This window comes from Rhinopithecus bieti, unplaced genomic scaffold, assembly GCF_001698545.2.
Source record: "Rhinopithecus bieti isolate Rb0 unplaced genomic scaffold, ASM169854v2 scaffold_44948, whole genome shotgun sequence".
In the NCBI taxonomy this organism is placed as follows: domain Eukaryota; kingdom Metazoa; phylum Chordata; class Mammalia; order Primates; family Cercopithecidae; genus Rhinopithecus; species Rhinopithecus bieti.
Window position 1 is genome coordinate 128,006 of NW_016818762.1, and position 14,458 is coordinate 142,463.

General features: G+C 38.7%; 1 protein-coding gene across 1 annotated transcript in view; it reads left to right on the top strand.

Moving 5' to 3' along the window:
• The window catches only part of SLC12A6 (solute carrier family 12 member 6), a 108,425-nt gene that overhangs the window by 68,003 nt on the left and 25,964 nt on the right, over positions 1-14,458 (top strand). Inside the window, exons 3-6 of the mRNA XM_017857431.1 lie at positions 9,682-9,776; positions 11,484-11,615; positions 12,635-12,781; positions 14,160-14,214. Coding sequence (XP_017712920.1) covers positions 9,682-9,776; positions 11,484-11,615; positions 12,635-12,781; positions 14,160-14,214 — 429 coding nt within the window. The remainder of the gene's footprint in view (positions 1-9,681; positions 9,777-11,483; positions 11,616-12,634; positions 12,782-14,159; positions 14,215-14,458) is intronic.

The following is a 14,458-nucleotide window of genomic DNA, read 5'->3' on the forward strand; positions in this document are numbered from 1 at the left end:
AAAAAAAAAAAAAAAAAAAAAATTACCCAGTTTCGGGTATCTCTTCATAGCAGCATGAGAAAGGACTAATACAGTAAAAACCCAATATTTAAGTTTATGAATTCATAATGATAATTTAAAAAACTAACCAGGCACAATGGCTCATGTCTGTAGTCCCAGCACTTCAGGAGGCTGAGGAGGGAGGTAGGAGGATTGCTTGAGGCCAGGGGTTCAAGAGCAGACTGGGCAACATTGCAAGAACCCATCTCTACAAAGAAGCAAAAAATAATTAACTAGGCATGGTGGCACACACCTATAGTCCTAGCTACTCTGGAGGCTACAGTAAGCTGTGATGGTGCCACTGCACTCCTTCAGCCTGGGCAACAGAGTGATACCCTGTCTCTAAAATAAAACAAAACAAAACCAAACCCACAACTAATTGGTCACCATTGGAGCATTTAGTGAACCAATTATTCTGAGAACCAGTCAGTAAAGGGAAAGAATTATTTGTCCTGTTTTTAACTGAACCACTTGGTAATCAAATAGTAGATTAAAGGAAATGTCTCTTTATATATACAGCTAATAAATGAAGGAACAATAATAGAATGAGAATATTACCATTTAGTAACCTCTCATAAATTAATGGAGCTAGGCATTACTCATCAACAATTGCTATTATCTCAAAAGGAAAGACAACCAGATGACAATGACGTGTACCTCCTGGCAGATGATAAAACCACTGTGAAGCAGTTTTCCTCCCTACCCTCCTAGAAGTACTGAATGTGATTAAGCTTTTAGATTCAACTACCAATTTATAGGAATTACCAAAAAAAAAAAAAAAAAAAAAAAAACATGTTAAACAGCATCACATGGATGCCATCATCAAAACCCGGACCATCACAAACTCTCCAGGACAAATGACATGGTTTCCTTAACAAATCAATGGCAAGACAAAGTATAAAATCAAAAACATTATAGCATTTGGGATAACCTTTCAGATTTTTCAGATTCACATAGTCACATAGTACAAACCCAAACCTGTGCCAAGGGAAATTAAGTACACTTACTGCTCTCTTGCCTAGCTCAGACCAGCAAAGGCCATTTGGCAAGATTAGGAAGCTAAAGGAGTAACTTGAGATTTATCTGGGGCCCAAATTATAGTATAAGTGGTAATTGACAAATGCAACATCATGGAAGTAATAACATCACAACAAGAAAGTGTTTATGAAGAGTAAGACCTTTGGTGTACCTTTTTTCTGTTTACAAAAAAAAGTATGCCATAAAAAACAGAACTCTGAAATCTTTAGTAGAACCATCCTATCAGTTTTCATTTGAATTATGCAGTGAAACACCAGTAAGTTTCCCAAAAATATCAGCATTATTTAGACAGTAAAATGAGAAAAAAGAAGCATAATAGTGTCTGGGCACGGTAGCTCATGCCTGTAATCCCAGCAGTTGGGGAGGCTGAAGCGGGTGGATCACTTGAGGTCAGGAGTTCGAGACCAGCCTGACCAACATGGCAAAACTAAAAATGCAAAAAAATTTGTCTACTAAAAATACAAAAAAATTAGCCAGGCATGGTGGCAGGTGCCTATAATTCCAGCTACTCAGAAGGCTGAGGTAGGAGAATTGCTTGAACCCGGGAGGTGGAGGTCACAATGTGCTAAGATTGTGCCACTGCACTGCAGCCTGGATGACAGCAAGACCCTGTGTCAAAAAAAAAAAAAAAAAAAAACATAATAGTAATCTGATAGGTGATGTAATGCAAACCATTACTGAGGCCAGTCTCAGTGGGGATCCTTCAAAGGACTCATCTTAGCATTCTGAATGATCCTAAAAGAGCCCTGGAATATGGATTTGGTTCTTAGTTCCTGCAGAGTAAAGATTATTTGCTATTCAGAAACTAGAAGTTCCATTCCATCTGGTATTTCCTGGGGTCACAAGAGTGACCTAAAGTTTTGAAGGCTGAACTCTAAAGCAGCATGGTTTGCCACCAAGATATTCAAGCCAAAAATTAATCCATGCCTTTCAATATAACCACGTCTAATTTCATGCCTTTTGGTATAATCACACTTGATGAAAGCTTCATTTCTTCCCTTGGAAAGCCTTGACCTTTCATGACTGTTCCACAAGCCATGATTGACCAGGAACTCTATGGGAGCCTCCCATTGCACAGCACTACCACAAGTAGACCATGAGTAGGATGATATTGGAGGCATCATTGGTCTCATAAAATGTAGACGAAAATATCCAGGGATAGTCTTCTACCTTTCTAAAAAAGGTAAGCAAGCAAATGGAGGGTGGGCCAGAAACAGCCAGGATCCAGACTGTCTGATGATAATAATAAATCGAATTTTCATAAAAATTATGGTGATTTCATCTGAAACTTGAGACTAGAGAGGTCCAAACATAGAGGTGCCAGGGATGCAGCAAGGGGAGCCAGAGCTGCTAGGAAGTGGCTTGGACAGCAGGTAGCAGAATGGAACAGGATTGTCTCATGCCAGATTTTTGTAAGGGTATCATTGTTATTGAATAGCAGAGAGGTAATATGTTGAACTCTTACTCCCATAACCCTCAAGAGAAATGATATGGTCCTGAGACTGGGATACAAAATTCTATTAAATGTTTAAATCAGTAAAGGATGTAGTTAGGAAGATGAGCAAACTCCTCAGGAATAAAAGACTGTTTAAAGAGAAGGAAAATAAATGGAACTTATAGAAAAGAAAAGATAGATAGATAGATAGATAGATAGATAGATAGATAGATAGATAGATAGATAGATATAAAAAAGTTAAAACAGTAGCTTAGTAATAGGTAAATAGTGTAAACAAAAAAAACTACACCTAGATACATCTTAATGAAACTGCGGAATACCTAAGAAAAGATCTTGTAAGCAGCCACAAAGGACAGTTCATCAAAGGAACAACAGAATGACAGAAGAATTCTCAATACCAAAACACAAAGCCACAAACATAAGTCAGAAAACACAAATAAGTATACACAAAAATTTTGTAGAGACAAGGTCTCACAGTGTTGCTCATACTAGTCTCCCTCAAACTCCTGCCCTCAAGCAGTCCTCCTGCCGTGGCCTCCCAAAGTACTGCGATTACAGGAGAGAGCCACTGCGCCCAGCCTGGAGACATCTCTGACAGTCACTACTGGAGGTGCTACTGGCATCTAATGAGTAGAGGCCAGGGATGCTCTTAAGTATTCTACAGTGCACAGGACAGTCCCCCACAATAAGTAATTATTTGCTGCAAAATTCCATAGTGCTGAGTTTGAGAAACCTAAAGGAATTCCAAGAAAGAATAAAATGATCCTAGAAGACTAGTTGTCTGAAATGTAAGAAAGAGTAGTGAATAAATGAACTAGTAAACTTGTACATCAACCCAAATCACTGTTGTCTCTATAAAACAACTCTAATATCTTATTTATGGAGTTTTTGTTTTGTTTTGTTTTTTAAAAAAGAGACTACTGGAAACGTTGGACACCAATATTAGGTAAGTCAGGAGGAGAAAGTTGGAATTGAAGTATTAGAAAGTCTTTGTGTTGTTCAGGAGGATGTCAAGCAATTGTTTAAATTTATTTAACAATTTAAGTAAAATATGTAGTAAAATTTCAAGGGTCATTGCTAAAAGAACAGAAAGAGAGGATGGAAACTAGAGGGGAAAATGGCATTAGGGAAGAACAAACCAGAAAATCCAAAGAGTGGGAGAGACAGAGACAGAGGATGAGAATGAATCATAGAGAAAGAACAAGTAAAAAGATGTTAGAACCCTGTCTAAATGTATTAATCACTAAGGTTGATGGGCTGAACTTGGCAGTTCAAAAGACAGATTGTCAGACTTTAGAAAATCCAACCCAAACAAATAGATGATAAACTGTGTTGTTTAAAATGCCAGTAAATTTGGAGGTAATTTGGTAAGCAAAATAATAATAACTAAACAATAGATGTATGTTTAAAATTGTTGTGCCAGCCAGGCCCAGTGGCTCACGCCTGTAGTCCCAGCACTTTGGGAGGCTGAGGCAGGCCGATGGCTTGAGCCCAGGAATACAAATCAACATGGTAAACCCTCATCTCTACAAAAAAACCCCAAAACTTAGCTGTTCATGGTGGCATGAGCCTGTAGTCCTAGCTACTTGGGAGGCTGAGGTGGGAGGATCTCTTAGGCCCAGGAGGTCGAGGCTGCAGTGAGCCGTGATCGCACCACTGTACTCCAGACTGGGCGTAAGAGTGAGGCCCTGTCTCAAAAACTAATGATAATGATAGATAAAATTGTCATACCTTCCTGGTGGATTAAACCTTTTGTTATTATGTGGTTACCTTCTAATTCCTAATAAGATTTTTCTCTTACAAATTTATCTGATATTAATAAAATTATATCAGCTTTCTTTTGGTTCGTATTTGCTTGATGTATCTCTTTCCTTAATGTTTTCTTAATGTTCAGCTTTTGTATGCCCTTATATCTCTTATGAATCGTATATGTCTAGATTTTATTGTTTAATCCAGTCTTTTTGTCTTAGTCTATTTACATTACTGGTATTATTGATATACTTGGACCATTGTGCCATCCTAAATTATTTGTCCCACTTTTTCTGCTTCTTTATAATCTCTTCTTTAAAAAAAAAAAAATTATCTATATTACCCCTGCTTCCCAAATGAACATTTGCATACTCTCACATTACTCTCTCCTTTGCACCAACCACATCATGTTGTTTCAATCAGAAAAGGAGGGACTATTCAATAAATGGATTTGGAAGAACTATCCATTAACTAACTTATGTGGTCTGGATCCTTTCTATCTTTCTTTTTTTTTTTTTTTTTTGAGACGGAGTCTCGCTCTGTCGCCCAGGCTGGAGTGCAGTGGCCGGATCTCAGCTCACTGCAAGCTCCGCCTCCCGGGTTTACGCCATTCTCCTGCCTCAGCCTCCCGAGTAGCTGGGACTACAGGCGCCCGCCACCGCGCCCGGCTAGTTTTTTGTATTTTTTTTTTAGTAGAGACGGGGTTTCACCGTATTAGCCAGGATGGTCTCTATCTCCTGACCTCGTGATCCGCCCGTCTCGGCCTCCCAAAGTGTTGAGATTACAGGCTTGAGCCACCGCGCCCGGCCCTATCTTTCTAAATATGCTCTCCTTTCCTCACTCTCCTTTAGCTATATTGTCCTTTCTGCTTTATGAGTTCACTAAAATTGTTTCTGCTTCAGGATCTTTTAAAATTGCTATATTCTCTCTGCCTGAAATGTAGGCTTTTCCTTACTGTCCTATGCCAGGAGTGTGCTGCAGCCAGCTCATATCAGCTCACAAGAGCCAATTATGCGAATCGCTTCCCAAAACCAGGTTCATCGTTTTCACATTAGTAGTTCGAAAATGGCCATGCGTGAGTATTTATACCACAGAAATTGTCAAGTACTGTAAGTCAGGGGTTTGTTTTAACTCTTTAGAGGCTGCTTATCAGCACACCAATGATCTTATATGAAGTCATCATTCCCCTCCCTAGTTGTAGTCTCTCCCAGTACATATTTGATTTTCTTCCTTGAACTTACCACTTCTTGAAATTCTTTGTGGGATTTTTGTTTGTTTTTATTTTGTCTTTTTTTTTTAATTGCTGCTGTTGTTGTTTTTACTTACTTTCTGTCTTCTGTAATTCAGTATATGCATAGTGAAGGCAGGGTCTTTAACTGCCATGTCCACTGCTATACCCCTAGGACCCAGAACAGTACCTAATACATCCTAGGAATTTAATAAATATTAGTTGAATAAATGAATTACTCAAAAGTGGTAATGATTTTAAGCTGTACTCTTTAGAATTTTCTGGAGCCATTAGGAAGAGGAAAATAATTACATTTTCTTTCTTTTATAACTTTTGTTACTGAAAATATCAAAGGTACACAAAAGTAGAATAGCATAATGAACTTTTCTGAATGCATCACCCAGCTTCATCAGTGTTAAAATCTGTTTTCAAGATCCTACCTAATTTTCCCTAAATTGTTTTAAAGAAAATTCCAGACATCATATGATTTTACTTGCCCTTTTAAAAAAATAAGCGATATATTTTCTCTTATTTTTTGTTTTAAAATGCCTTTTACCTTTGATTTATTGAGTCAGGATCCTAACAATGTTCATTTGCAACTAGTTGATATGTTTTTTAAGTCTCTTTTATCTATAAAAGTTCACCTTTTAAGTTTATGCCATTTATTTGCTGAAGAAGTCAGATCATCTCGTAAAATTTCTCATATTCTGAATTTGGTGATTAGATCCTTCTGATGTTTAACATGTTCCTCCTTTGTGTTTTCTTTGAACTGATAGATTTCAAAGCTTGATTAGATTCAATTTCCATTCTTTTGGCAAGAATACATCATAGCTTGTACAGTGTATTTTTCATTGTATTACAGGAGATTGTGTTCTCCTACCTTCAGAGATGTTAAGGCTGATTAGTAGGCTCCAGATCACCCTCATCCATCCATTGTAAAGTTCTGCCTCAGTCTTTCACCTAATGGTTTTAACAACCATTGATGATCGTTGCCTAAATCCGTTATTTCATTAGTGATTTTTTTTCTATCATTCCATCTATCATTAATAAGCTAGAATGCTTCTATAAGGAAGAAATTTTCTTTTAATTATTGGTTACCCTGAAATACAGTTGGCGCAAGAAAGGCAAGATGATTGCTTCTTTCTGTTTATTTTTTTCTATTTGTTAATGTTATTTCTCAGAGGCATGTGTTGTTTCCTTAACCCCGCAAAGGTGACTAATTTTTCAGAATACCATTTTGAGTATTTCATAAATTTGCATTTCAATCCATCACATTATTTATTTTTAATGTTTATATTATTCCATTTTGGGGCATTGGGAACCCCTTCAGTTTGGCTCTGTGCCCTTTGACGTGACCCAGTAATTTTAATAGTTTATTGGCTGTTTCTCAAGCCCATCCTTATACATTTAAACTTACAGGGTTTTAAATTCTTTAATTTTTATATTGGTATTTATTTCCCCAGTATTGAAAATCTTAGTTTTTAATAGCGTTTATGTTTTTTTTTAAATTTTCTCTTCTCTCCTGCCAGACTCTGTAATTATATAACTTTTGCATAATGATGAAACAAAGTTAAGGAAGTGCTCAAATAAAACAAAGTTTGCTGTCTTAGAGACCTGGTCTCTTTTTTTTCCTCATAGCTCTTTCACCAAAGGTTTGTCAGATGCCTCTTTTAACATTAAAAAAAAATGTGGAAGGGTTTATACAAAACTAATAGTTAAATGACATAATTTTTTTCTTTTTTCAACTTTTTTGCCCCCTGAAACAGGGTCTCACCCTGTTACCCAGGCTGGAGTGCAGTGGATCAGTCACAGCTCATTTGCAGTCTTGAACTCCTGGGCTCAAGATATCTTCCTGCCTGAATAGCTGGAACTATAAGTACGCACCACCATGCCCTGCTAATTTTTTACATTTTTTTGTAGCAGCAGGGTCTCAATGTTGCCCAGGCTGGTCTGGAACTCCTGGGCTCTAGCAGTCCTCCCACCTGGGCCTCCCAAAGTTCTAGGATTACAGGCATGAGTCACCACGCCTGCCCTATTTTTTTTCAACTTTTATTTTGGATTTTTTTCAACTTTTATTTTGTTACATGTGTATATCGCATGATGCTGAGGATTGGGGTATAGGTAATCCTTTCACCCATGTAGGAAGCATAGTGACACAGGATTTTTCTTGCCTACTTCACCAGCCAGAGACCTCCAGCCAGCAACATCCATGCCCAGGCTTTTCTCAGGCCCAAGCTCACCAGAAGAAATGCCCTGTCTATTCAGCCTGCTGGGCTGTGCCTGGCTTGCACTCCAGTGCAGATCCTGCAGCCGTTGCAACTGCACACTCAGCCCTGGTAGGAGGGGGTGAGTGAGCGAGCGAGTGCAGTGTCCAGCTGGCTGCTCCAAGTAGTGAGGCAGAAGCAGGCTGTATGTGGGGCTTGCTGCTGGACCAGACATGTCACACTGAGGGGAACATGGTGGCACCCAAACTGGTGTCTGCAACCCTGAAACCTCAGGGGGAGTGTTAGTGTGCAAATAGCTCTTTTAGTCCCACCATCTGCAGCCCAATGGATGGCTGTATGTTAACAGCTCTGTCAGTCCTGTCGCCCCTGCTCCGGCCTGCTGCTGCTTCCTGTTGCGTGGGGTAGCTGCCCTCCACTGGTGAAGCGTGGAGGGCCACAGTATTACAGCCTTCTTTGTACCTGTGTTTGGTGGGTCCTGAGTTCTTGTCCCACATCCAAGAAGAATGAGGTTGTGCTGATGATCAAAGGGTGAGGAGGGCGGAGAAGAATTTTACTGAATGACGAGAAACAGTTCTCAGCGGAGAGGGCATGTGAGGGTGGTCTCTTGTCTTTCATTGGGGCTGGGTCTGGGGCCTTTATGGGCTCAGAATGGGGGAGTGCATGCTGATTGGTTTGTGAGTATGCAAAAAAGGCTAAAACAAAGGCACCACTGAAAGGTGGGCGTGACTGTAAAAAAACCAATTAGGGAAGGGTAGATATACATAAAATAGGTGAAGGGTGGGGAATCAGTCAGAGGAAACAGGAAGAGAGGTTCTCAATCCAGTCCGTGGATTTATCCAGCACTTGTAGCTAGCCTTTAAACTGTCTTTGGCTTGAAGGTTGAGTTTCAGTTGTATGTAATGATCATACAAGTGCATGTGTCTTTCTGGTAGAGTGATTTATTTTCCTTTGGGTATATACCCAGTAATGGGATTGCTGAGTAGAATGGTAGTTCTAAGTTCTTTGAGAAATCTCCAAATTGCTTTCCACAGTGGCTGTGTTACATTCCCACCGGCAGTGTATAAGCGTTTCTTTTTCTCCACAACCTCACCAACATCTGTTATTTTTGATTTTTTAATAATTGCCATTCTGACTGGTATGAAATGCTCATCACTGAAATCATCAGAGAAATGCAAATCAAAACTTCATATAATTTATAAAAAGGTCAGACAGCTGTGGAGGCACAGAGCTTTTACTGTCATTATCAGCAGCAATAGTGTGTAAAGGAGACTATATCTAACACAGTATTATACCCGGAGTATATACTCAATATTTTTTTTTTCTCCTAAACTTAGGTGATTTTAAGAATAGAGTCTCGGCTGGGTGCAAGTGGTTCACGCCTGTAATCCCAGCACTTTGGGAGGCTGAGGTGGGCGGATAACTTGAGGCCAGGAATTCCAGACCAGCCTGGCCAATGTGGTGAAACCCCATCTCTTTTAAAAATACAAAAAATCAGTTGGGCGTGGTGGTATGCACCTGTAATCCCAGCTACTTGGAGGCTAAGACAAGAGAATCTCTTGAACCAGGGAGGCGGAGGTTGCAGTGAGCTGAGATTGTGCCACTGTACTCCAGCCTGGGTGACAGAACGAGGCTCCATCTCGGGAAAAAAAAAAAAAAAAAAGAGTAGAGTCTTCATGGGCTGGAATTCCAAAAGAATAGTGTCTCTAGGGGTCTTTATTCTTGTTAAGGAAAGGAATGACCCATGTTTACTCCTTAGAGTTTTATTTTTGTTCCTGCTGGAGAGGGGGCCATATTCTCCAAGCAATGCTGGTTGAATTCTCTCTAAGATTAAATTTGAATATGAAAATAGGTTATATTAATACTGAAGCAACATAAACTAATCTGGTGCTGATGTTTCTTCATCAAAACTGGTGAGAAACTAACTTGGTCTACTTTTTTTTTTCCAGATGATGGACATAAAAAAGCTCGAAACGCTTATCTCAATAATTCCAATTATGAAGAAGGAGATGAATATTTTGATAAAAATTTGGCACTCTTTGAGGTAATATTTTGGAGAAAACTATGGACTGAGACTTTAGAAACAGAGATCTCATGATAGCCATATTTTACCCCATTTGGTTTTAAAATTTTACGAGCTGTATAATTTAATGTTAAAAGAAAATATCATGATTATTGTAACTTGTAAATTTTGTCTGTGTAATCTAATTATAGTGAGTAACTATTAAATCAAATTGTTATGTAGTAAGGAAGAGGAGTTTGACTTCTTGGACATATCAATTACCTTGCAATCTAATTCAATTGTGATTTAATTGTTTTTATTAGAATAATCTTTCTTCTAAGTATAAATCAGTGTATTTCTCCACCCTTTGTCTGGAAAGACTATTATCTGCCTTAGAACTAACTAAACAAAAATCACTGTGGGAAGCAGGCTTCCAGATTGCAGGACCTATATGTCTTTTTTTTAATTGTCAAATAATAATTGTATATATTTATGGATTACAATGTGATATTTTGATATTTGTATACATTGTGGAATGATTAAATCAAGCGAATTAGCATATCTATCGCCTTGTATACTTATTTTTGTGGTGAAAATATTTGAATTTTACTTTCTTAGCAATTTTGAAATATACAATATGTTAACTATTGTCGCTATGCTATGTGCAATAGATCTCAAAAACGTATTTCTCCTGCCTAACTGAAACTTTGTATCCTGTGACTAACCTTTCCCCCTTCCCCTATGTACACCCCAAGCATCTGGTAACCACCATTCTATTACTAGGAGTTCTACTTTTTAGATCCCACATGTAAGTGAGATCATGTGCTATTTATCTTTCTGTGCCTGGCTTATTTCACTTGACATAATGAAGAGGACCTGTATATCTTATCTGAATAAGACAACATGGACTCTGTGGCCAGGCTCCATAATCTGTGGCCAGGTTGTTGAAAGGAGCCTGGTTTATTTCAGCACTACGTTTTTCTGGCTTTCAACAATGATGCAAGTGCCACTTCTCTCAATGTACCTTTTTTTTAGTTTGTTTTTGAGACAGGGTCTTGCTCTGTCACCCAGGCTGGAGTGCAGTGGTAAGATCACAGCTTGACCTCCTGGGCTCAAGGGAGCCTCCTACCTCAGCCTCCCTAGTAGCTGGAACTGCAGGCACATGTCACCACACCTGACTGATTTTTAAATTTTTTCAGAGACAGGGTCTCACTCTGTTGCCCAGGCTGGTCTTGAATGCCTGGACTCAAGAGATCCTTCTGCCTTGCCAAAGCATTAGGATAGCAGGTGTGAGCCACCATGCCTTTCAATGTACCTTTCTTTTTTTTTTTTTTTTTTTTTTTTTTTTTTTTTGAGCTGGAGTCTCACTCTGTTGCCCAGGCTGGAGTGCAGTTGCACGATCTCGGCTCACTGCAACCTCTGCCTCCTGGGTTCAAGCTGATTCTCCTGCCTCAGCCTCCCGTGTAGCTGGGATTACAGGCACATGCCACCACACCCAGCTGATTTTTGCATTTTTAGTAGAGACGGGGTTTCACCATCTTGGCCAGGCTGGTCTCGAATTCCCAGCCTCCGGTGATCCAGCCACCTTGACCTCCCAAAGTGCTGGGGTTACAGGCGTGAGCCACTGCACCTGGCCTACCTGTGAAATATGTTTTCATTTGATTTGAAGTTTTCTGGTAGCAAGATGATTTTGATGCTTATGTTCAGTGTTCTTTGTAGCTCATTTCTTCCATGTCACTGGCTTTATAGGAAGAAATGGACACCAGACCGAAGGTGTCCTCTCTCCTCAGCCGCATGGCCAATTACACTAATCTGACTCAAGGAGCAAAGGAACATGAAGAGGCAGAAAACATCACTGAAGGGAAAAAGAAACCCACCAAGGTGAGGCCTCAGAATAACAAAGAATACATAAAGAGCACCCTGTATATAAGAAAGAAGGAAATACCTAAGGCACCATTCTGTGTTCAGCAGCTATTTATTAAATGCTTGATAGGTGCCTGGAACTGTTCTGGGCACCAGGGTCATGGCACAAACAAAACATACGATGTAGTCTAAATTCTAATGTGAGGATACCGTCCTTAAGCTGTTTTAACTGCCAAAATATATAACATATTAAGTGTTGATAAATGCCCTCGCAAAAAATTAAGCAGAGTAAAGAGACTGAAATTGTCACGGGAGCCAGAGTGGAGGGCGTTGCTACTTACATAGGTTGACAGGGAAATCCTTTCTGACAAGGTGATATTTGAGGAGAGATCTAACTGATGTGAGGGAGTGAGCTATGTGGGAAAAGAGCATTCAGGAAGAGGGAATAGCTTTTCAGGAGAAGAGTGTCCATACCCATCTGCTGATGCCATCTGTTTGTTGTGAAGTTGTTGGGTTTTTTAAAGACCAAACATCAGTTTGTCTGAAAATGAAAATATAAGACATTCAGTTTACCATTCTGGTTGTTCAGCTCTTTGAAAAAGGGATAAAACAGCCCTCAGATGTTCATTTTACCATCTATTTTATTTACCAACTACTGTGAAGAATTTATGCCAAATTCTGAAGACATTCCATCAAGTCCTTATTGTTTTTAAATGAAAAAAGCCAACAGCTTTGAAAACAAAATTTTAAATTGTGGGTGTGCATAAAAGTTTATTCGTGGCCAGATGCCTATGTATAATAAAAACATACAGGAACCTTTGTAAAGTTAAAATGTATAGCTTTAGGAATAATAAAAGTATGGTGATAAACACTTGAAAGATGGAGATTTTATATGTGTCCTTTTGAAGATATTGATTAAACTTACGATCTCTGCTTGGAGATTAATATGGTAGTTAGGGAGCAAGTTATTATATAAAAGAATAAAAACTTCTCCTTAAGATAACTGTTTAATTTTTTGTCAATGTCTTTCTTTCTAGACCCCCCAAATGGGTACCTTCATGGGTGTCTACCTCCCGTGTCTACAAAATATTTTTGGAGTGATCCTTTTTTTACGCCTTACATGGGTGGTGGGCACAGCTGGAGTTCTTCAGGCTTTTGCAATTGTCCTTATCTGCTGCTGCTGTGTAAGTACTACACTAGCTCCTGGACATCACCTGAATGTTGCAAGTTCTCAAGAGTAGATGCACACGACCTCTTTGGGAATAAAACAAAGAATACTTAGGGAAGGACTCATGATCTCAACAGAAGAAATTATTCTAATATTAAAATCTAAAGGATTTTCAGTTATTCAGTGCCTATTCGTCACTGCTTGCTATCTATTATATTATGTACTAGAAATTAGGAAGCAAGACTTCAACTGGAAATGGAAGATAAAGTTCCTGTCTTCAAAGAATTCAGAATCCGAACTGTTTGAGCTTGATAGCACCAGAGTTGTGACAGAAAATGTGTTAGAAAACATGATGTGCTACTCCAATATATATTGAGAAACAAGACAGGTTATGGGGGATGTGAGGGGTATTTGTTTTTTTTTATTTGGTTTTGAAGTTTCTTCCCTTATCCCTTCCTTAGAAATTCAGATGTTCTTTCCAGGTCTTCTCTCTACTGAGAACATTTTTATCTTTCTTTAAGTTAAACTTCTCCTAATTATGTATCCCAGCCACACCAATGAATTTTATAGGTTTCTACTGTCCTCTTTTATCACTGTGACCTTTATACCCTACCTGTATATTATCCGCAGCTGATGAGCATGCAGCTGATGAGCAAAACAGGTTAAGCAGGCACAGTTCATATTTTTATTAACTTAAAATTAATGGTACCACCTTTTTTTAGTTTCTCAGGCTTAAAAGCTCGAGGCTGTGTTTGGCTTCTTAATTGCTTTTCACATCTAATCAGCTACCAATGCTAATCTATTCTCTGAAATCTTTTACACTCAGCCATTTTTATTCACACTAACACCACTATAGTTTTTACCTGTCACTGAACTACTATGGTAGCCTGCTAACCAATCACTCTGCCTCCAGCTCCTCCTATCTGCAGTTCATTCTATACTCTGCTACCAGGTAATATTTTTAAAATGCAGTTCCTGTGTGCCCAGAAGCCTTCAGTGATTCCCTTTCTTACTGAACATTGTTCTTGATACTGTATTTAGTCTTTAGTCAGGTTCTAACCTATTTTCTGAGTTATTTCTCTAGTTCTTTCTTTTGAGTATACTATGCTCTATTTCCTGTGTAACTAGGAAATCCAGAGTGAGATTAGCAGTTCTTAATAGCACCTGACCTACTAATATGGGAGCATTTTGACAGAATCCTCCAGATATTAGTGGTATGACTAGTGCAATGAATTAGACCATATCATCTTATTTCCATACCATTAGGTATGACTGTCCATAAAAGTAGGTAGAGTTAAATGTTTGCCAAGTGCTCTTGGAACACAAATGGAGAAGTAGTATAGAAATGTCATCTTGACCACAGTAACAATCCTCTCCTTTCCCTTTCTCTGCAGACAATGTTGACTGCTATCTCCATGAGTGCCATTGCCACTAATGGAGTGGTACCAGGTTAGTAGGTCAAGGTTGTATTTCAGGATTTATCAGTGTTGACTCTATGTTTATGCTATAAAGCTAGAGGTGCAAACTTCTGAAGAATAGAATACTATTTAGTCTGTTCTGTGCTACAACAGAGTAATGGTCTATAGGACATAGACATAATACCACTTGACTTTAAGATGCTGTCTTTAAAATCTCTTTATTTTTTAAACTAGAATACATTAATTCTTAGCTTTTATTAGTTAGAAAATATATA